The sequence below is a fragment of the Nicotiana sylvestris genome, chromosome 1, assembly GCF_000393655.2.
Source record: "Nicotiana sylvestris chromosome 1, ASM39365v2, whole genome shotgun sequence".
Lineage (NCBI taxonomy): Eukaryota > Viridiplantae > Streptophyta > Magnoliopsida > Solanales > Solanaceae > Nicotiana > Nicotiana sylvestris.
The window spans coordinates 48,049,605-48,071,882 of record NC_091057.1 but is presented as its reverse complement, the minus strand read 5'-3'; the positions used below and the strand labels follow the sequence as shown (position 1 = coordinate 48,071,882).

General features: G+C 39.2%; 1 protein-coding gene across 1 annotated transcript; it reads left to right on the top strand.

Moving 5' to 3' along the window:
• The first annotated feature begins 2,446 nt into the window (after nt 1-2,446).
• LOC104214295 (uncharacterized) lies at nt 2,447-4,497 on the top strand. The gene is made up of 7 exons (XM_009763944.2): nt 2,447-2,597; nt 2,703-2,761; nt 3,217-3,387; nt 3,582-3,785; nt 3,899-3,991; nt 4,073-4,174; nt 4,285-4,497. The coding sequence occupies exons 1-7, from the start codon at nt 2,447-2,449 to the stop codon at nt 4,495-4,497; spliced, it is 993 nt and encodes a 330-aa protein (XP_009762246.2).
• Nucleotides 4,498-22,278: the final 17,781 nt, after the last annotated feature.

Genomic DNA, 22,278 nt, shown 5'->3' with positions numbered 1-22,278 from the left:
GCGACGACACCCTCGCGAACGCGATGCCTCAGCACTCAACCCTTCGCGGACGTGACATTACCCTCGTGAACGCGATGACCAATGAGCTCAACCCTTGGTGATCGCGGGACCTCCTTCGCGAACGCGAAGGCCAACTTCACAGCCTCCCAGCCTAACCCTTCGTGAATGCGAGAGCCTACTCACGAACGTGAAGGCCAATTGTCTGCAACACCCAACAGCAGATTTCTACAATTTTCCACAAAATTCCACTTTCGATTCAAAAGTCTATCAAACCACGTCCGAATGACCTGAAATTTTGTACACACATCCCAAATGACACAACAAACCTACTACAACTTCTAGAATTCCATTCCAACCCCTATATCAAAATCTCACCTATCAACCAGAAAAACGTCAAAATTTCAATTTCGCCAATTCAAGCCTAAATCTACTCTGGACCTCCAAAACACATTTCGATCACACTCCTAAGTCCCAAATCACCTTCCGAAACTATCCAAATCATCAGAAGTCACATCCGAGCCCTTTAACACATAAGTCAATATCCGGTTGACTTTTCCAACTTAAGCTTACTCAAAAGAGACTAAGTGTCTCAAACCTTACCAAAACCTCTCCGAACTTGATCCAACCAACCCGATAACACAAAATACAGCTGAACAAGGCAATAAGAAGCAGAAATGAGGGAAACAGAGCAGTAACTCATGAAACGACCAGCCAGGTCATTATAGTTAGGCGCCATCACGACAGGGTTAGTTTTAGGTTGTGACAATTTGAGTGAGAAAACATGGTTGCAAGCACATCGACATGTACTTTTCAATTGCGAGTCAGAAGTGGTTGAGAATTATAAAAAGTAAGTGTTATATCTATTATTTGTTATATGTATATTACTTATTTGATAATAAATTAAATATATGCGAGTTACATGAATAGGGAACATATTGCTGAAATCAAAATATCACATTGTAAACGTCGTTTGACACAACATCAACTTGATCGTGTGCATTTCGATACATTTCATGAGTGGTTCAAGGAGAAAGTAAGCAATAGGACTAAGTCATTAGTTATGTTAAATTATTGTCCTTGTACATATATCCACATTTATAGTTGTATCTTTTATTTGGTTAGGTAAAGGAGTTAGAAGCCACATCTAACATCTTAAAGGATGTTAAAGTCCTTGCACAAGGGCTGAGTTATATTGCGAAAAGATTTAATGCGTTCGATGTAAAAAGTGGGTGTCGGTTTCAAACGAAGCAAAGTGAACAATTTAAGGTGACACAAAATAGTGGTGTTATGGTCATTTCAAAGACTGAAAGTTATGCAAGTACAAGTGACAATGCTCCAAAGTCTGCAAATATCACATATTATGGCAGATTGAATGATATTGTGGAATTAAACTACTATGAAAAATATAAGGTTGCCTTATTCAAGTGTGATTAGGTTGATGTAACCAAAGGTAAAGGAGTTAAGGAAGATGACTTGGGTTTCACACTTATGAATTTCTCACGCCTAACAGACTCTGACAATCGAGAACGTCATGAGCCCTTTATTTTTGCAGAACAAGCTCAACAAGTAATATTTGTACAAGATCCTCGAGATCATGAATGGTTTGTCCTTAGGTTAATTAAAACTCAAGATATTTTTAAGATGGGAGAGGAAAATAGTTTGCAGTTTAAGTCGTCAATGCAGAGTGATGCCACTGACTTGGCTCTCTTAGAAAATGCTTATGTTCCAAAGGATGAGTAAAATGATTGGGTTAGAAGTGGTGTCGATGGGATAGTAATTGATACAAGCGTACATTCTCAAGCTTCTCTAAATGATGGTGAAGCTAATGTTGAGAGAGAAAATGACATTGAAAATGAATGTGATTCTGAATAAGATAGGTAGAACTTATAGAGTATTTTTCTTGCAAGTGTTATTTAAGAACTTCTAGGGATATTTTTAATGCAGAAATTTGAATAAATATACATTTTGCTTTCAATTTGAGCCATTTTATAAAAGATGCATGTTAGTCAGCTATGGATTTTCCATGTTTGTATTGGTTTATTTTTGGTTGAATTGAGTGAATTCTTTGTGCTTTCTTTTAGTTATATTTTGCTGATTGTAGCCCTTGTACTGCAATATGCTAAGGTGCTATTATAATTGGACAATACTTTTTGTTGGTGCATCAATTCCTTTTATCTCTTGAACTATCTTTGTCGCAAGGCTTGTTTGTATGCACGAATTGCTATTCATTTATTTTTCACAGCTTGAGATGAGGACAATGATTCCTCCTATTTTGTGTGTGACCTGTTGATTGGTTGGAGTTAATCTGGTACTAGTATAACTTAATGCAGCTAGATAGTTTCTTTATTTTGAAAAAAGAAGTATGCAAACTAGAGGTCGCAACTGACTGGTAGTTGAACAAGATAAAGATGAAGATGAAGATGTGAGACCTTATATTGAGCACTTGATGGATGATCAAAACTACTCTAGGGCCAAGACATCTATTGAGCAGTTGATGGATAGTCAGAACTACTCTGACGCCCAAGCACGTGATGGTCAATCTAATGAGTTGATTAATTCTGATGGTGGCACTGAGATTCAACATGATGAAAATTCAGGTAATGCTTATATAGTATTGCAATCTGATTATGTATAACATTAGATGATAGCTTTCATTTGTTAGTATGAGTGAATTTGGCTGAGTTTGTTCTTAACTAAAATAGTTGCTAATGCTTCAGTGGACTACTTTGGCCTTGGTGAACCTTCTGTTAGTAAGAGCTCTGTTAGTTAAAAGCTTTGTTAGTTGTGGACTACTTTGTTGGGTAAAATGGTCAACTCTCATACGAAGGATAGGCTCACACACTACATGTAAAGGAGTAAGGTTCTGTTAGTTGTGTCTGCATTTTTTGGTTGTGTTGCAAATTGTGAAACTAACACAACTTCATTATTAAGATCAGGTTCTTGCTTCCTTTCATTTGATGATTCTTGATTTCCTACGACCTTAACTTCAGCTCCAATATGAGCACTTTATTGTAATTCCTTGGCATTGTTGTGATATTTATAGTAATACTCATGCTTTGGTAGTCTCTTTCAACAGAGTAATGTTAAAGTATCTGGCGTTAGAATTCTTGAAGTCACCACATTATTCGGATTGTTTTCATTCTAGGTAATTTAGAAGTAAAAAAGGTTCATGGGCCTACTTTACTAAAAGATATTTGGAAACTCCCGTCATGAAAGACAGTTGATGTGTCGTTTAATAATAGTAACCAAGTTATTGAGAAAGAGGGTCGAAAGCTTGCTAGCCTTCTAGGAATTATTGCCAGAACTCCAGAGCTAACACCTCTACATGTAGATGATTGGAGAAATTTTGACAAAGAGAAAAAGAAGAAATTAGTAGATTTTGTGAGGGTATGCAAAGTTGTTGTTGTTATTATTATTATTATTATTATTATTATTATTATATTATTATTATATTATTATTATTATATTATTATTATATTATTATTTTTATTGTTGTTGTTGTTGTTATTATTATTATTATTTTGTGAACATGCTATTTATACATGATGTTATCTTCTAAATGTTGGCTTTTACTTTTTCAGAAGAAGTTCTGTATCCCAAAACGTAGAGAAGCGTGGGTCTTAAAGTCACTAGGAAAGAAATGGAAAGATTACAAGTGTGAGTTAAAGGGTGAGTATACGCCAAAATATAAGACTAAAGACGCATTACTAAAAAATAGACCAAGTCGCATACCGAGGGATCAGTGGAGTGGTCTTGTCTCTTATTGGCTTTCTGATAAAGCTAAGGTATGAACCTTGAAAATTCTCCTAGTCTGCTCATTTTCATAGCGCTTTTATTTTAGTTATGCTCAATTTTTATTTATGATTTATAAGATATAGTTTAAATATTTCAATGACAGAGACGTACCCAAGCAAATAGAAACAATAGGGCCAAGCAAACTATGCCTCACACAGGAGGATCCAAAAGTATTGCTACCTTGATGAATGAGCAGGTAAACTTGTGAAAATTACAAACTATAATATTTTAAACCCTTTTTTGTCATGCATATCTAATATCATTTTTATTGTATTAGGCTGTAAATGGGATTGAGCCTACACGAGCCGAAATTTTCTTATTAACTCATAAAAAATGTAAGGATGGTAGGCCACTGGATGATGATTCTGTCAAGACAATTGTAAGATTTATTCTTTCTTTTATTTTGTTGGTTTGATGACTCCATCAAACAATGTGCATTTTTTCCTGCTCATGAATTCAAAATTGATTTATGGTATATTCTATGGTCAGGAAATGATAAATGAAAGGATGAGCAACAGTGAGAGATCTACTGAGCAACCTCCCTGTAGTGTTGCTTGGGAAGGTGATGTGTATGAAAAAAGTGGGTATGTTCGTGGTTTAAGACTTAGTCCAACTCCTTCTGTTCTATGGGGTAGTAGGTCTTTCTTAGGAAATATTATTGTAGATGATTCTTCTAATGAGGTTATACAAAGGTTAGAATAGAAGATAATCGAGTTAAAGGAGAAACACAATGAAGAAATGAATATGATGAAACAAAATCAAGAGATGATACAATTAGAATTACTCCAAATGAGACAACTCATGCACAAATTGTCACTTGTGTTGCAAGTGAATTCAGTGTTCCGAGGCCTAAAAACCTCCTTTTTACCCTACCTTGATTTACGTGCGTGGTCCGGCCTATATCAGGAAAGCCTTCTATGTGAAAACATGAGAAATAGAAATTTTTAGAGTTAAAAATTTGATTATGGTTGACTTTGGTCAATATTTTGAGCAAACGGATCCGGATCCGTGTTCCGACGATCTCGGGAGGTCCGCAGTAAAATATGGGACTTGGGCGTATGCCCGAAATTGAATTCCGAGGTCCCAAACTTTAGAAATCAATTTTTGAAAGAAATTATTTTACTGAAGTATCTAAGAAATGAAGAAAAAAATTAATGTTTGAGACCATTGTTATCAGGCCCGTATTTTGGTTCTGAAGCCCGGTACAAACCTGTTATAGTATTTGAAAGATAACTGTAAAATTTGGTGAAAAAACGGAGTTTATTTGACGTGAGTTGGATTTCCGATTGAAGAGTTATGAACTTTGAGAGTTCTTGATGAAAATGTTGAGTTTTGAGGATTAATTCATGATTTTACATGTTATTTTGATGATGTGATCGCACGAGTAGGTCCATATAATGTTTTTGAGTTAGTATGCACATTTGTTTGGAGTCACGAGGGCTCGGGTAAGTTTCGGGTATGTTCTAAGGTGTCTTAGGCTTAAAACATGGCTATTGGAAGTTCAGAGAAGTGCAAATCTCTGAACCTGCTAGTGCGGTCCGCACTGGTTTTTGTATTGTCCGCACTAGTGACTGTGCGGTCGTAGTTGATTTTGTGTGGTTCGCACAGGTTTACTAGTCCGACTTCGGAAATCTATATCTTTTGATCTACAAGGAATTTTACGATGATTCAAAAACGAAAGTTGTAGAACTTTGTGGCTAGTTTCCAGAAAGGTAAAGAAATCACAATTTGGACATATGTAGAGAAAGTTATGGCTAAAATACTAAAACGTGTTACTGCAGTACACGGGAAGGGTTGTGCGGCCGCAGTTGATTTTGTGCGGTCCGCATAGGGCATCTGAGAGTAGTATATTTAGACGGGATTTTTATTTAATTTTCATTTTTCAAAACCCCAAAAACATAAGAGGTGATTTTTCAAACAACCTTTCTTCTCCAAAACGTTGGTAAGTGATTTCTAACTCATTTTTTTCACTCCTTAACATCTTTTAACATGATTTCAACTCAAAATCAATGATTTTCATGGGGAAAATTGGGTGTTTTGGGTAGAACCTAGATTTTTCAAAAATTGGTGATTTGGACCTCGATTTGAGGTCCGATTTCAAAATAAATTATATATTTGGGTTCGTGGGGAATGGGTAATCGGGTTTTGACCATGTGGGCCCGGGGGCGATTTTTGACTTTTGGGCAAAACTTTGGAAAACTCATTTTTACACATTCAAATTGATTCATTTGGTGTTTATTGATGTAATTAAGTAACTTGTGATTAGATACGAGCGAATTGGTGATGGAATCAAGGGGTAAAGCTATAATTGAATCGTGAATTGTGTTCGTAGTATCGAGGTAAGTATTTGGTCTAACCTTAGCTTGAGGGATTAGGAGTTGAGTCTTATTTTCTATGTGGTAATTGTTGAGTATGACGTATAGGCATGGTGATGAGTATCTATACGTTGGTGTCTAGCATGCCCGTGAGTCTTTATATTGTGATTATCATAACTTTGTTGTATTTTTCATGGATTGGTGATGGTTTCTAATTGTTGTATAAAGTCTGTGGAAAGAATTGTGACCTATGAGCATTGAGGAGCGTTGGCTCAAGTTGTATAACGAATTGTGAAAGTATAAGTGACAATTGAACATATAGATCATTGGCTCGAATTGTGAAAGGAATTGTGAAGATATAAGTGATAATTGAACCTCTAGAGCATTGGCTCGAGGTGTGAAGTGAATTGTGAAGTAAAAGTGAGAAAGAGAAGAGATAATTATATTGTCACCCTTGCCGGGCTATTGTTGATTTATTTGTTATCTCCCTTGTCGAGATGTGGATGTTATTGATGTTGTTCCCTTACCGGGATTTAATTGTTGACTTGTTGCTCCTTTGCCGGGATTCTTATTGCAAATTTCCTTTATTTACTTGCCCTATTGTTTGTGATTGTTGTTTGGGTAAGGAAGAGAGTTAAAGCATGAAAGGTGATGCCGTGCATGTTTTGTGAGGAAAGAGTGTAAAGCACGAAGGGTGATGTCGTGTCGCACGATGTACCATTCCGTGTCGTGCCTATTATATTGATTTCATTGTGAGGAAAGAGTGTAAAGCACGAAGGGTGATGTCGTGCCGCACGATGTACCATTCCGTGCCTATTGTATTGATTCTTATGGTGAGGATGAGAGTAAAAGCACGAAGGGTGGTGTCGTGCACTTGTCCTTGATTTCCCTGATTCTTGCTGATAATTGAGTTATGTTGCCCTTTACGTTTATTTACTAATTTTCTGTTGTTATTTGATTTTATTTCAAGGTTATAGATTCCCTTACCATATTTGCCTTGTGATTGTTGTTTGGGTGAAGAAGAGCGTAAAGCACGAAGGGTGATGTCGTCTATTGTTTTGGTGTGAGAGAGTAAAAGCACGAAGGGTGATGTCATGCACTTGTCTTTGATTTCCTCATTTTTATTGATAACTGTGTTACGGTTTCTCTACACTAAATTGCTGGTTTCCTGTTGATACATGTTGTACCTCGCAGCATGATTTCCCCTTCCTATTTTCAATTGAACTGTGGTGATCCTCATATTTATTTGTTGCTCTTCTGTTACTATTCGATGTTTCCCTGCCGCATGTTTTCCCCCTCCCGTACTTGACTGTATATGACTATTTCTTTCTGTACTTCGTTTCTGCTGTATATAGTTAAATTGCATAGGTTTATTTGGTAGTCTAGTCCTAGCCTCGTCACTACTTCGCCGAGGTTAGGCTACGCACTTACCAGCACATGGGGTCGGTTGTGCTGATACTACACTCTGCACTCTTTTTTGCAGACCCTAGTGTTGTAGACTTCGAACCGCAGTGGGATTGCTGAATCTTGCTCATCAGGCGACCCGAGGTAGTCCTGCAGGCGTCCGCAGACCTTGGCGTCTCCTCCTATCTACTATTCCTTTTTCTTTCATACATTCCAGAGATAGTGTTGTATTTATTTCTTTCAGACCTTTAATTGTAGTATTCTTAGACCGTTTGTGAAACTGTGACACTAGTTCTGGGTAGTCGAGACTCAAACAGTTGTATTGGATTCATTCAGCTAGCTTATTGTTTTTTTTTCTTCTGCTTATGTTAAATTCCGTTGTATAAATGTTATTACTTCGCAATTATTAATGAATATAGAATGGGTAAAAAGGTAAATTGTTCATATAATTGGCTTGATGGCTCACATTAGTAAGCGCCATCACGACTCCCGAGGTTGGGAAATCTGGATCGTGACAAGTTGGTATTAGAGCTCTAGGTTACATGGGTCTCACAGTTCATAGACAAGCTTAGTAGAGTCTGAAGGATCGGTATTGAGATGTCTGTATTTATCCCCCAGAGGCTACAGAGTTAGGAAAAGTTTCACTTTTATTCTTCCTTATCGTGCGATTTTGTTCTCTCAATGCTAAATTGAAACCTCTACTCTTGTCCTTTTGCGAATGGCGAGGTCATGTACCGCTTCTTCGGAGGCTTTGTGGAGGTTGGATAAGTTTCTCCAAGCTCTTCACTACTACATTCAGCGGTGCATCTACTAAGGATCCCCAGGATTATCTAGATAGCTGTCATGAGGTTCTCAGGAACATGGGAATCGTGGAGACCAATGGGATCGATTTTGCTACCTTTCACTTATCTGAATCCGCCAAGACCTGTTGGAGAGATTATTGATTGGCTATACCAGTTAGGTCATCAGCTTCGACTTGAGAATAGTTCATGCAGCTATTTTTGGAGAAGTTTCTCCCCATCACTCAAAGAGAGGCCTATCGGAGGCAGTTTGAGCGTCTCCAGCAGGGTTCTATTACTGTTACTCAGTACAAGATCAGATTCATCGACTTGGCTTGTCATGCTCTTATCATGCTTCCCACTGAGAGAGAGAGCGAGGAGGTTCATTGAGGGACTCGTCCAGCCGGCTCAATTAGCTAGAGGTGGAGGTAGCGATATTAGAGGTAGAGGTAGAGATGATAGAGATGGAGGTAGAGGTATTAAAGGTGGAGGTGGAGGTACTGTTCTGGTTTGTAGCAGAGAAGCTTCAGTTTATTTTGCGCTGCATCTGGTCATGCCTAGTGGTTCTTTGAGTGCCCCTGTTTATGTGTCTATGCCGGTGGGTGATTCTATTGTGATGGATCGTGTTCATTGATCATGTATAGTTGTGATTGGAGGTCTTGAGACTCGTGTAGATTTGCTTCTTCTGGACATGGTTGATTTCGATGTCATATTGGGGATGGACTGGTTATCACCTTATCATGCTATTTTGGACTGTCATGCCAAGACTATGACCTTAGCTTTGCCGGGTTTGCCTCATTTGGAGTGGAGAGGGACTCCTAATCATTCTACTTGTAGTGTTATCTCTTATGTGAAGGCTCGGCGTATGGTCGAGAATGGGTGTTTAGCCTATTTGGCATATATACGTGATTCTAGTGCTGAGGTTCCTTCTACTGATTTTGTGCCCGTTGTTCGTGAATTTCCTGAGGTTTTTCCTTCAGACTTGCCGGGTATGCCACCCGATAGGGATATTGACTTTTGCATTGATTTGGCTCCGGGCACGCAGCCTATTTCTATCCCGCCATATCGTATGGCCCCGCCTGAGTTGAAAGAGTTGAAGGAGCAGTTGCAAGACTTGCTTGAGAAGGGTTTCATTAGGCCGAGTGTTTCGCCTTGGGGTGTGCCGGTGTTGTTTGTTAAGATGAAGGACAGATTGATGAGAATGTGTATTGATTACCGGCAGTTGAACAAGATTACAATCAAGAATAAGTATCCATTGCCGAGGATTGATGATTTGTTTGATCAGCTCCAGGGTGCCAAGGTAATTTCGAAGATTGACTTGAGATCTGGCTACCATCAGGTGAGGATTAGGGCATCCGATGTCCCTAAGACAGCTTTCCGCACTCGGTACGGGCATTATGAGTTCTTGGTGATGTCATTCGGGTTGACAAATGCCCCGGCAGTTTTTATGGATTTGATGAACCGAGTGTTCAGGCCTTACTTGGATTCGTTCGTATCATCTTCATTGATGATATTTTAATACATTCCCATAGCCGGGAGGAGCACGAGCAGCATCTTAGAATGGTTCTTCAGACCTTGAGGGATAATCAGTTATATGCTAAATTCTTGAAGTGTGAGTTCTTGTTGAGTTCAGTTGCATTTCTGGGTCATATTGTATCAGCAGAGGGTATTCAGGTTGATCCGAAGAAGATTGAGGCAGTCAAGAACTGGCCTAGACCAGCATCAGCTACAAAGATTCGGAGTTTTTTGGGATTGGCAGGCTACTATCGTCGATTCATGGAGGGGTTCTCATCTATCGCGGCCCCGATGACCAGGTTGACCCAGAAGGGTGCCCAGTTCAGATGGTCGGATTAGTGTGAGGCCAGCTTCTAGAAGCTCAAGACGGCTCTGACTACGGTGTCACACCTCCTTTTTCCGCACCCGAGGGGCGCGAGGGGAGTTTTTTCCAATTAAAGGACAATCGAAAGGGGATTTATTTATTAATTTCAGAGTCGCCACTTGGGAGATTTAGGGTGTCCCAAGTCACCAATTTTAATCCTGAATCGAGGAAAAGAATGACTCCATATTACAGTCTGCGTACCAGAAATCCGGATAAGGAATTCTGTTAACCCGGGAGAAGGTGTTAGGCATTCCCGAGTTCCGTGGTTCTAGCACGGTCGCTCAACTGTTATATTCGGCTTGATTGTCTGATTTTATACAAATATGAACTTATGTGCAAATTTTATCTTTTAACCGCTTTATTATTATTGTTTTTAAAAGAAATATGAACATCGCTTAAAACACGTCTTTGGACTGCGTTACATGAAATGCACCCACAATCCGGAACACGTTTTATTTGATGTTTTGGGATTTGGATTCGGGTCGCATGAAATGCACACCCAGGCTTAAGAAAGTAAAATATTAAACACGCGCCTAAAGAGACTATCGCGTTATTATTATTTTGGGGAAGGCCGTAAAATTCGCTAAACGGCCTGTCCCGAATTCTAAGTGTTTTAATATATATACATTTAGAGGGCCCCGCAGCTTCTATATTTTTTGTTTGTCGAGGCTCATCTCATTTTATTATTAAAAGGAATTTACAACGTCATGGAAATGCATCTCAGACCACGTCACAGTCAATGTACCCGTGATTAGAGACACATTTCGATTTCGTTGAGATTTGGATTTGGGTCACATAAATGTGCACCCGAGTTTAGGGAGATAACATTATTAAAGGCGCGCCTAAAGCAACTAGCGCATTATTATTTTTGGGTAGGGCCGTGAAATTTGCTAAACGACCCATCCCGGAATCTAAGTATTTAATGCATATATTTTTGTGAGGGCTCCGCAATCTGTGCATTTTTATTTTTTGGCGAAGCTTGCCTCATTTTTCTTTTTATTTTATTTTTTTTACTTTGCGATGGACATAGAATTTGCTAAAATGACACACTTAGGATTCTGATTTCAAAGGATTACTCCTACCAACGGTTTAAGCCCATATTTACGCAACTCCTAAGAGCATGGCACTAGACTATGTCCATTGAGCAAAATCGCGTAAAAATAAATCTATAACCTAACTTCAATGTTCCCTAATAATAAAAGTAACAGAAACAAAACTTAAACAAAACAACAACAAAAAGAAAACTAGGCATAATTATGCACCTTTTGCCAGAATCTCAACCATAGGCTCATATCAAACGAAGCAAGTGAATAACCATATACATATGAGCAGGGAACAACTAAAAGTCTACTGAAGCAACGAGGGAAAATGCCAACAATGCCTCAAAAAAATCTGGAAAAAAAAACAACTAACCGCGAGGCAGCGTTATCCTTGAAACGCGACGAACCGTAGGCGGACCTTGACGCCTCGGACAGCGACCTCGACGTACCGGACCTCGACGAGCAAAACAACCTCACCGGACTGAAGCAACAGCTGAGCTGCTCAGCAACGCAGCGACGTAGCAACAGCTGCTGTATTTTTTCGACGCAGCAACTATTGCGTGAAGCTGCAACATAAGGGGTCGTTGGAGGTGAGGAAAGGAGCAGCTATGGAGGGTCGTTCGTGTAGTGACGACGCAGCAGCAACAGCTATGGTCGTCGGATTTAATGGAGGGAGTCCGGACAGCTTTGATGGAGCTAGGAGGAGTGGATGTGGGCTGATGGTTTTTGACAGTAGGGTCGAGGGTTATGGAGGGTTGTTGATGGTGGTCGTGAGACGGAGAGGGAGCTGGGGCGACGACCGGGAAAGCAACAGTCGTTGCTGCTTGACAGAGGCTGGACGCAGTGGAGGAAACTGGTAGCGGCAACAATGGTGGGTTTCGCGGAGGTGGTGTTTGGTGTTTGGACGTGAGGAGATGGTGGTTCTTGGCGACGGGGGGTGCGACGGGCTGTTTGGGCAGTGGTCGACGGAGTTGGGAGGAGACGGGGTGGTGTTTGGACGGTGTCGAAGGGCAGTGACGAACGGGAGGGAGCTGGGGTTTAGGCGTTGGGGGGGGGGGGTCTCGATCGTTAGGGTTTCTTCTTCTTCCGAAGATGAACAGTCTATAATTTTTCCCCTCCCAAAAATTTTAAAAAAAAAGTCCTCTTTTCAAAATGTTTCCGTCCGTGTATTTGTGCCCATTTGCCCAGAAAAATGAGCCCCACGCGTGGTGGGGTTCGAGGCTTGTGTTCCCCACGCGTGGTGGGGTTCCCCGTGTATGGGATTCCATCCGTGTTCCCCACGTGTGGCGTACTCGGATTATTATGGGCTAGGTCCGAAAATTAGGCCTAAAAGCGGGTAAGTTTGAACCCGAATATTTATTCTTTTTCTCGGACCTGATTAAGGACACGACGTTGCTTAACTAGTCCTATGCAAGCAAAATACTACCAAAAATAAGACTAATATTTAAACAAAACTATATCTTTTTTAAATATTTTTCAAGATTTAAAATAGCTACAAAAATATTAATAAAACTATTTTTTTGTGATTTTCGTTTTTTAATAAAGACAAAATATAAAGTAATATTTTTTGTATTTTTCCAAAACTAAAATGACTACAAAACATTAATAGAATTATATTTTTTTTGTAATTTTCGAATTTATATAAAGTACCAAAATAAAGTACAATTTTTGTATTTTTTCAAGTTTATGAGAAATACATAAACTAAAATTTATATATATATTTTTTGTAATTTTTCTTTTTGCAACGAAATAAAGTAAAAATAGTTAAAATGGCTATATTAGACCCAATTTCATATTTATGCTAAAAAAATGTGAAAATCCTCGGGGAGGGTCAAAAATCACGTGCTTACAGCTGCCCCTCTTTGACTGGAAACACGAAGAGTTTTCCGACAAAGAACGACTAGACATGTTTTTGACCCGACCATTATTTGGAGGGACCACACTAGGGAAAAAAGGGAATGTGACCGAGCCCTGGTATCTGAGCTGCCTACATATCCTTGGTTATACAGGAATCAGGCCACGTGTAGTTCGAAAATGCGAGAGATGGTAAAGTGTACCGAGGTGAAGAGCCGATCGAGGTACCGTTCCGTTGAGGTTCCGGTCCGCGGTCCTGTCATTACAACAAAAAAATGATAACTGAAAAAGACTAACTAAACCTATCAGCTACTAGTTACAAGGATTCCTATCTCTAAGTCTTCTGAAACTTGATCTTGAGTCTTGAATGGTGCTTCATACAGACTTTGGATTTGAACCTTGATACTTGCTAGTTGTAGGCGCTAGTTCTTGAGCAGATCACATCCGTTCTCCACTTCCGTGCTTCGGTTCATTCATTTTTTTTCTTTTCTTTTTTTTCTTTTTGTTGTGTCCAGCTTTTGTCAACCATCTCAGATGTTGACTCGCATTCTTGAGGCGAGCTTCTGCTATTTATAACTTGGTTGAATGCTGGGGATTTTTGTTGTAGCCTTCTGCTTCCCGGAGCTGGGGATTCCTGTTGTAACCTTCTACCTTCCGGTGGGGTTACTGATTTCCAAAATCTGCAGTATAGGACTAAAAAGTATTCCTCTTGTTATACAGGTGGGCGCCTGAAAAGAAATTTAAAGACTGAAAAGTATTCCACTCGTTATGTAGGTGGGCGCCTGACAAGAAATTTAAAGACTGAAAAGTATTCCACTCGTTATGTAGGTGGGCGCCTGACAAGAAATTTAAAGACTGGAATGTATGCCTCTGTTCTATGGGCGGGCTCCCAATTTCAACACTTGAAAGTAAAGACTGAATGTATTCCTCTGTTATTATGGGCGGGCTCCCAATTTCAACACTTGAAAAGTAAAGACTGAAATGTATGCCTCTGTTATCTGGGCGGGCTCCCAACTTCAACACTTGAAAGTAAAAACTGAATGTATGCCTCTGTTATTATGGGCGGGCTCCCAATTTCAACACTTGAAAGTAAAGACTGAAATGTATTCCTCTCGTTATACAGGTGGGCGCCTGGATTTAGGAAAATGACTCTTTTATTTTTCAAACGTTTTTTTTTTTTTTTTAATTTTTATTTTTATTGTTTTTTTTTAGCATCTTAGGAGAAATATTCATCAGACTAAGATTTGGATCCTAGGAGAAGGTTCGTCAGACTAGGTCTCTATCTTAGGAGAAAAATTCATCGGACTAAGGTTTTGATCCTAGGAGAAGGTTCATCGGACTAGGTCTCTATCTTAGGAGAAAAATTCATCGGACTAAGATTTTGATCCTAGGAGAAGGTTCGTCAGACTAGGTCATTTTTTGTTTTTGGTATCTTAGGAGAAAGATTCATCAGACTAAGATTTGGATCCTAGGAGAAGGTTCGTCAGACTAGGTCTCTATTTTTGGTATCTTAGGAGAAAGATTCATCAGACTAAGATTTGGATCCTAGGAGAAGGTTCGTCAGACTAGGTCTCTATCTTAGGAGAAAAATTCATCGGACTAAGATTTTGATCCTAGGAGAAGGTTCATCAGACTAGGTCATTTTTGTTTTTTGGTTATCTTAGGAAGAAAGATTCATCAGACTAAGATTTTGATCCTAGGAGAAGGTTCGTCAGACTAGGTCTCTATCTTAGGAGAAAAATTCATCGGACTAAGATTTTGATCCTAGGAGAAGGTTCGTCAGACTAGGTCTCTATCTTAGGAGAAAAATTCGTCAGACTAAGATTTTGATCCTAGGAGAAGGTTCATCAGACTAGGTCTTGTTTTTTGGTATCTTAGGAGAAAGATTCATCAGACTAAGATTTTGATCCTAGGAGAAGGTTCATCAGACTAGGTCTCTATCTTAGGAGAAAAATTCGTCAGACTAAGATTTTGATCCTAGGAGAAGGTTCATCAGACTAGGTCTTGTTTTTTTGGTATCTTAGGAGAAAGATTCATCAGACTAAGATTTGGATCCTAGGAGAAGGTTCGTCAGACTAGGTCTCTATCTTAGGAGAAAAATTCATCGGACTAAGATTTTGATCCTAGGAGAAGGTTCATCAGACTAGGTCTTGTTTTTTGGTATCTTAGGAGAAAGATTCATCAGACTAAGATTTTGATCCTAGGAGAAGGTTCGTCAGACTAGGTCTCTATCTTAGGAGAAAAATTCATCGGACTAAGATTTTGATCCTAGGAGAAGGTTCATCGGACTAGGTCTCTATCTTAGGAGAAAAATTCATCGGACTAAGATTTTGATCCTAGGAGAAGGTTCGTCAGACTAGGTCATTTTTTGTTTTTGGTATCTTAGGAGAAAGATTCATCAGACTAAGATTTGGATCCTAGGAGAAGGTTCGTCAGACTAGGTCTCTATCTTAGGAGAAAAATTCGTCAGACTAAGATTTTGATCCTAGGAGAAGGTTCATCAGACTAGGTCATTTTTTGTTGTTTTTTTTTTTATATCTTTAACAACCACTTAGGAGGAAATGCATCTCCTATGGGTAAAACATAAACTTAGGAAGAAATGCGTCTCCTATGGGTAAAAACAAACTTAGGAGGAAATGCATCTCCTATGGATGAAACGTAAACTTAGGAGGAAATGCGTCTCCTATGGGTAAAACTTAAACTTAGGAGGAAATGCATCTCCTATGGGTGAAACTAAAACAAAACGAGGAGGAAATGCGTCTCCTATGGGTAAAACTAAAACAACCTTAGGAGGAAATGCATCTCCTATGGGGTGAAACTAAAACAATCTTAGGAGGAAATGCATCTCCTATGGGTAAAAACTTTAATGATTTCAAATTAGAAAGTGCGTCTCCTATTGGAAAAGACGTGAAATGTATTCCCTTGTTATACAGGTGGGCGCCTAAAATATGAAATGAACAGACAAAACGTATTCCTCTCGTTATTCAGGTGGGCGCCTGTCTTCAAACAAACAATTTAGAAAAAATAAAATCCTATTCGAGGGCGGATGAACCCAAAATATCCTACTCTAGGGCGGATGAACCCAAAAGATCCTATTCGAGGGCAAATGAACCCAAAAGATCTTATTCGAGGGCGGATGAACCCAAAAGATCCTATTCGAGGGCGGATAAACCCAAAAGATCCTATTCGAGGGCGGATGAACCCAAAATATCCTATTCGAGGGCGGATGAACCCAAAATATCCTATTCGAGGGCGGATGAACCCAAAAGATCCTATTCGAGGGCGGATGAACCCAAAAGATCCTATTCGAGGGCGGATGAACCCAAAAGATCCTATTCGAGGGCGGATGAACCCAAAAGATCCTATTCGAGGGCGGATGAACCCAAAATATCCTGTTCGAGGGCGGATGAACCCAAAATATCCTGTTCGAGGGCGGATGAACCCAAAATATCCTGTTCGAGGGCGGATGAACCCAAAATATCCTATTCGAGGGCGGATGAACCCAAAATATCCTATTCGAGGGCGGATGAACCCAAAATATCCTATTCGAGGGCGGATGAACCCAAAAGATCCTATTCGAGGGCGGATGAACCCAAAAGATCCTATTCGAGGGCGGATGAACCCAAAAGATCCTATTCGAGGGCGGATGAACCCAAAAGATCCTATTCGAGGGCGGATGAACCCAAAATATCCTTAAGACTTGAAAATGTCTTACCTCGAATACTTGCTGGGGATTGGGATGAATTTTCTCTTTCTACCTTCCCCATTTTTTATTTTTTTTTTTATTATTATTCTTTTTTTTTATTATTATCATTATTATTATTATTAGCTTCTTCCTTCAAAGACTAACCGCTAAGGATACCGATTTTCACCAAACTTATGTTGGACTCCTCGAAACTGCTAGGGATAACACTGTTGGGGAATTATTTACTTACCTGCTAGGGATAACACTGTTGGGTAAAATGTTATCAGCTGGGGGTACCTGACTTCCAGAAAATTTTCTAAATGGAAGGAAAATTTTCTGGCCCAGTTTGATAATATCCCTTGTGGCATGCAATTCTGGCATCAATGCCATTTCCTTTACCTGCTTCAAATCAAACAAAATTTGTTAGTTTAAAACATGGTGGTTGGTTGTGATACTCCTACTGGGATGGCTTTTCCTTTTCTCCTTCCTTGCTCTGCATTCAGCGACTTGTTGGGGATGATATTATGTGCTGGGGATAATCCCTTCCTGCTGGGGATATCCCTCTTCTTTTGTGGCATAGCTTGGAAACTGGCATTTCCCCGACCTTTTAGTCTAGTATGGATTTCGCCAAATCATGCTCACTGCTCTCCTTGCTTTGTTCACGGGCCTTGTCTTTGAGGTTTATAACCTTGGTTTTGGCAAGGATATCCCTCTTGATGCTCGTCAATCCTTTTGTCAATTCCCTTTTGTTGGGGATATCTTTATTGACACTGGTCTCGCGCTTGTTCTTTGCTGACTATACCATTTGGAGGTACTAGTCAGATCTCATCTGGCATAATTGGAAAGCTGATGGCATATTTTGAAGTCAATTCACTTGTTCTGACCAGACAGACTCTATTGGGGATTTTTCTATGAAAGGAAAAAGATAAAAGGGAACAGAATAAAAAGACAAAGGAAAAAAATGACTCTTTAACAAAAGAAACTATAAATAAAAACCTATCAAATGCAGATACCGACTCTAATGGCCATGACATGCGTATGTGGCCTATCCTCTACCGTCAATCATCTTTCAAGATCTTCAATTGGCGATTCCCCATCTGATTCTCAATCTTATTCGACTTGTAGTGCCCGAAGGGTTTTCACTATCAAGTCTCTCTCATTTCTGGTTTTTCTCTCAGCTTTCATCGCCTTATGGTGCCTGTGAAGGTTTTCACCGATAAGACTCTCTCATTTGTATCACTTTCCAGCTGGGGGTTTGGAGTGTCGCCGGTATGACTCTTTCCGCTGGGGATCAGAGTCCTTTCTGCTGTGGAACAGAATGTTATGCTCACCGGTGAGACTCTCATTTGTCTGACTTGGCATCTTTTGAAGACTGATCAGAAGGTCTTTCTTTGGACCGTAATGTGGGTTTTGTATAGGCTAGAAAGAAAAGGTATAAAAGGCTAAAAAATGCATTAATTTTGGGTTATTAGTTACAACCTTCGGAATTAGATTTATTTACAACAAACGCAACCTTTGCCCCAGTTTCTTGCTTGGGGATATTTTAATTGATTTTTTTTTCATTTTTCAAAACTATGACCGAGCCGTGAAGCGCCTACGTATCCTTTTTGAGGAATCAGGTCAAACGTAGTTCCCAATTCCTCTTTTTCATTTGACTTTCTTTTGTTTTTTTTTGTTTTTGTTATCATTTTCTTTTCTTTTCTCTTTTTTTTCATTTTGTTGTTTTCTTTTTTTTTCCTTTTTTTTTTCTTTGTTACTGATTCCGAACGAGAGGTATGAAAGAAGATAAATAAGGCTCAAAAGGGGTTAACGAAGGATAAAGTGTTTAGGTAGCAGAACAAAATGCCTTCGTCATTCCAATCTTCAAAACATGCCAAGTGCAAACAACACAATTTAAATTTGTAGTCTCTTCTGATGGTGCTGGACTTGACAATTATGTTAAACATTTTATTTTTCCTTTGTCATTTCTAAGCACCGTTGGGCGACACTCTCATTATCATGACCGACCCTCATGCCAATTTGGCGAATCTTGCTTTTAACGGTTTTCTTTGTGCTTAACTTGCCCCAGTTCCACATGACTCGAGCTCTGAATAATCTCAAACCGTCCTTATTTTCTTTAAATGGTCTGATCGCCTTTCCAGGGTTTTATGATTAACTTTAAAGACTAGGCCCAAAGTGTGTGCGCATGTCATGTCACTAGAATCGGCGTTGAATCAAAAATGATAAAAGGACTAAACAAAAAGATGACTGGAAATAATAAAAGACCGGATTTTGTATTAGACTACCGGTGAAATGGTTTAAATAACAAAACAAACAAAACAATCCAGAACAAAATCCTAAAACAAACTGGACAAGACAACATCCGACTTATAACCCTAATAATCCGAACAACAGAAATGACAACAAAATGAGCCACCACAAGCTTCTCTCTTGCTGACCAAGGAACGAAACGTCCTCCCACTTTATCAAAATTGGCATTTTAGCCACTGAGCTTTGCATCAATACTGCCGAGACCATTACCAGCTTCAATCTCATCAACCTCCGTCGGCAAGTTCTCGAGGGGGTTCGAGTGCTCCATGTCACTGTTATTAATCACAACCCGCCCTTCTCGGATCATTTTCTCTACTTCCCTTCTCCAACTATGACAGCTCTCAATGTTGTGCCCTATGACATTGGAGTGGTAGGCGCATCGCGCTGCCGGATCAAAGCTCCTTGCAAGTGGATTTGGAGTACATGCGGGGAGTGGCTCAATCGAGCCAGCATGCCTTAGCCTTTCAAACAGACTGGCATAAGATACCCCGATAGGGGTGAGAGCCTTTTCTCGTTTCAGCAACCTCTTCATTCTTGCATGTTGACAGGGCCGGAAACCTGATCCAGATGGCTTTTGGTAGGCTTGTATGGGTGGGTAAGCATTTCGTGGAGTCGGGTACCTGGGAAGTGAGGTATGGCTTTTGAGGTCACGGGGAAAGAAGTGGTGTTGGGGAGCGGAGAAGCATTGAGGAGTGATGGAGCTACTCGGATAGCAGGGAAAGCTGCCATAAGTGGGTTGGGATGGAGAGTATGGGGGATCTTCCATTATGGTGTTGGGTGCTTGGGAAATGACCGAGTTCAAGAGACTTGGCGGTGGAGGGGGTGGTGCTTTTCCTGTTATCCATGCCTGATACATGTCTGCCACATGCTGTCTCAGCATTTTCACTTCTTCTACCAACCCGTTGTTCCGTTCGACCAATTGTTGTCGGTCATCAGTACCGACCCACTCGGTTCTGCGGTTCTGAGCCATTGTCCTTTGATTTTGCTTTGCAGGGAGGAGTTACCACAACCAACCACTCTCTATATATGGACACATCAAAGGGAAGTCATCACGTTAGTGTTAGGGCATTGGACAGACAATCATATATCAAAAATGTACCCAAGCAGTTAGGCAATTGTGCCCCCTGAAAATCTTCCACACTCTCTTTTATTTATTTATTATTATATTTTTTTTATTATTTTTTCATTTTATTTTTTTTTCATTTTAGTGGTGGTCGAATCTTATGGAGATTGCCTACGTATCATGTCCCCGCATGAATCAGACCTTGCGTAGTTCGGACCAATAAAAGATAAACAATAATGAACATTTTTTCTTTTCACTTTCATATTAAAACAAACTGGGTTTCAAAGGTTTAAAGATGACCTACAAACTTGAAAATCAAACAACCCGCCTATTTTAATCAAAAGGTTTACAAACTTCAAAAACAAATGGCCAACTTCCTTCTTCCATTTGCTAATTTTAACCAAATGGTTGTTTTTGCAAACGTGGCCCTTTCCAACTCTCACATGAATTTTGAGGCCGAGGAGGATTATTTTATGACGCTTTACAAACTTGTCCATTCTTTTACGAAAATAACCTTTCGACAACTGAAAGATACTCTAAGGCTATTTCGGCAAGAACGGTTTAAGACGCGGCCGAAGTTGGCTTGGCTTATTATGACAAAATTTGAATGGTATTCACCTGACCGCCGACTCTTTGTTTTTTTTTTCAAATCACAATAAAACTTGGTGTTGCAAAACGCGGTCATTCAGCGTCTCAGGGACGAAGGTTTAAAAGGCTGTGTGGGTCAACTGGACAAAAATCCTAAACATGACCCAAAAGGTGGCTGTTTATGCAAAGTCAGCCTTCCGGCGTCCCTTTCGGGAACATTCGGCTATTTATGACAAAACAGCATCACCTGACTTTTAGGCTGTGGGGGTCAACTGGACCAAATCTTAAAAAATGACCCAAAGGTAGCTGTTTATGCAAAGTCAGCCTTCCAACGTCCCTTTCGGGAACATTCAGCTATGTCTTGATAAAACAGCGGCACCCGACTTCTTTATGACAATTAAAATTTGACAGATTTGTTTTTGCTATTTTTTTTTTGTAAAAGGGGGAAGTTACATCAGTAGACTTATTTACGACAAAATTAAAAATCTTTGACATTTTTTTTTTGTTTTTCATTATTATTTGTTTTTGGCTTTTTAGCAAAAGGGGGTTGGACCCGATGAGGGTTGCCTACGTATCTCACATCCGGTGAGATTCAAACCCGCGTAGTTCGGGCAACTTATAAGGGAGTAAATAAACTATATATATATTTTATTATTTTTTTGAAAGAACGACTTCTAAGAATTCCTTTTCTTTTGACTCAAACTTTGAGAATTTCAAAAGGAAGATAATAATTTTTTTCGTTTTTTCATTTGTTTTTCTTATTCTGAAGAAAAAAGAAAATGTTTTTTTTTGGAATTTTACCTTTAATAAAAGAAATGCTTAAAAAAAAATTTTGAACTTTGAATTTTCTTTTGAAATTTTTTTTTGATTATGTATATATTTATTTTGGAACAAATAATAAAATTACGTTCAACGCCCGACTCTTTTTATATTTTATTTTTTATTTTTTATTTTTATTTTTGGCATTTTCATAGACAAGTCAACTAAAATAAAAAACATTTTAAAAACCAGACTCTTTTTCATTTTCATTTAATGGCAAAACAAACTATTTTCTTTTCAATATTTTTTGGAAAAAACAAGACAGAACAATGATGATTTTTTCTTCTATTTTTCCTTTGCTACTAATAAGACATTTTTTCTCATTTTCTCAAAATTTCGGCAGAGTTTCTATACTACTCGGGCATTGGTTTCTTAGCCACATCTCTACACTGTTATTTTCTCCTCTTTTCCATTATTTTCTAATTTGTGGATGATGAAAACATACACAATCTTTCTTTTTTTTTGAATTTCCAATGTTTCTTTCTATATATATACATATATATTTTATTTTTTTATATTTATTATATTTTCAAAAATGTGGCATGGGGGACATAGGGAATTTCAAGACTTCTTGGATTCCGCCAATGTTCCCCATGTGCTTTTCAAAAATGAAGCGTGGGGGACATAGGGGAATTCCAAGGCTTCTTGGATTCCACAAATGTTCCCCATGTGCTTTCCCAAAAAGCAAGCGTGGGGGACATAGGGAATTCCAAGGCTTCTTAGATTCCACAAATGTTCCTCATGCTT

What these genes read in the sequence shown, in the direction of transcription:
- LOC104214295 (XM_009763944.2), top strand. Translation starts at nt 2,447, where the DNA reads ATGGATGATCAAAACTACTCTAGGGCCAAGACATCTATTGAGCAGTTG. An exon ending in CTTCTGTTAGTAAGAGCTCT is followed by an intron (nt 2,762 to 3,216) that starts GTTAGTTAAAAG and finishes CCGTCATGAAAG; the next exon opens with ACAGTTGATGTGTCGTTTAA. An exon ending in AATTAGTAGATTTTGTGAGG is followed by an intron (nt 3,388 to 3,581) that starts GTATGCAAAGTT and finishes TTACTTTTTCAG; the next exon opens with AAGAAGTTCTGTATCCCAAA.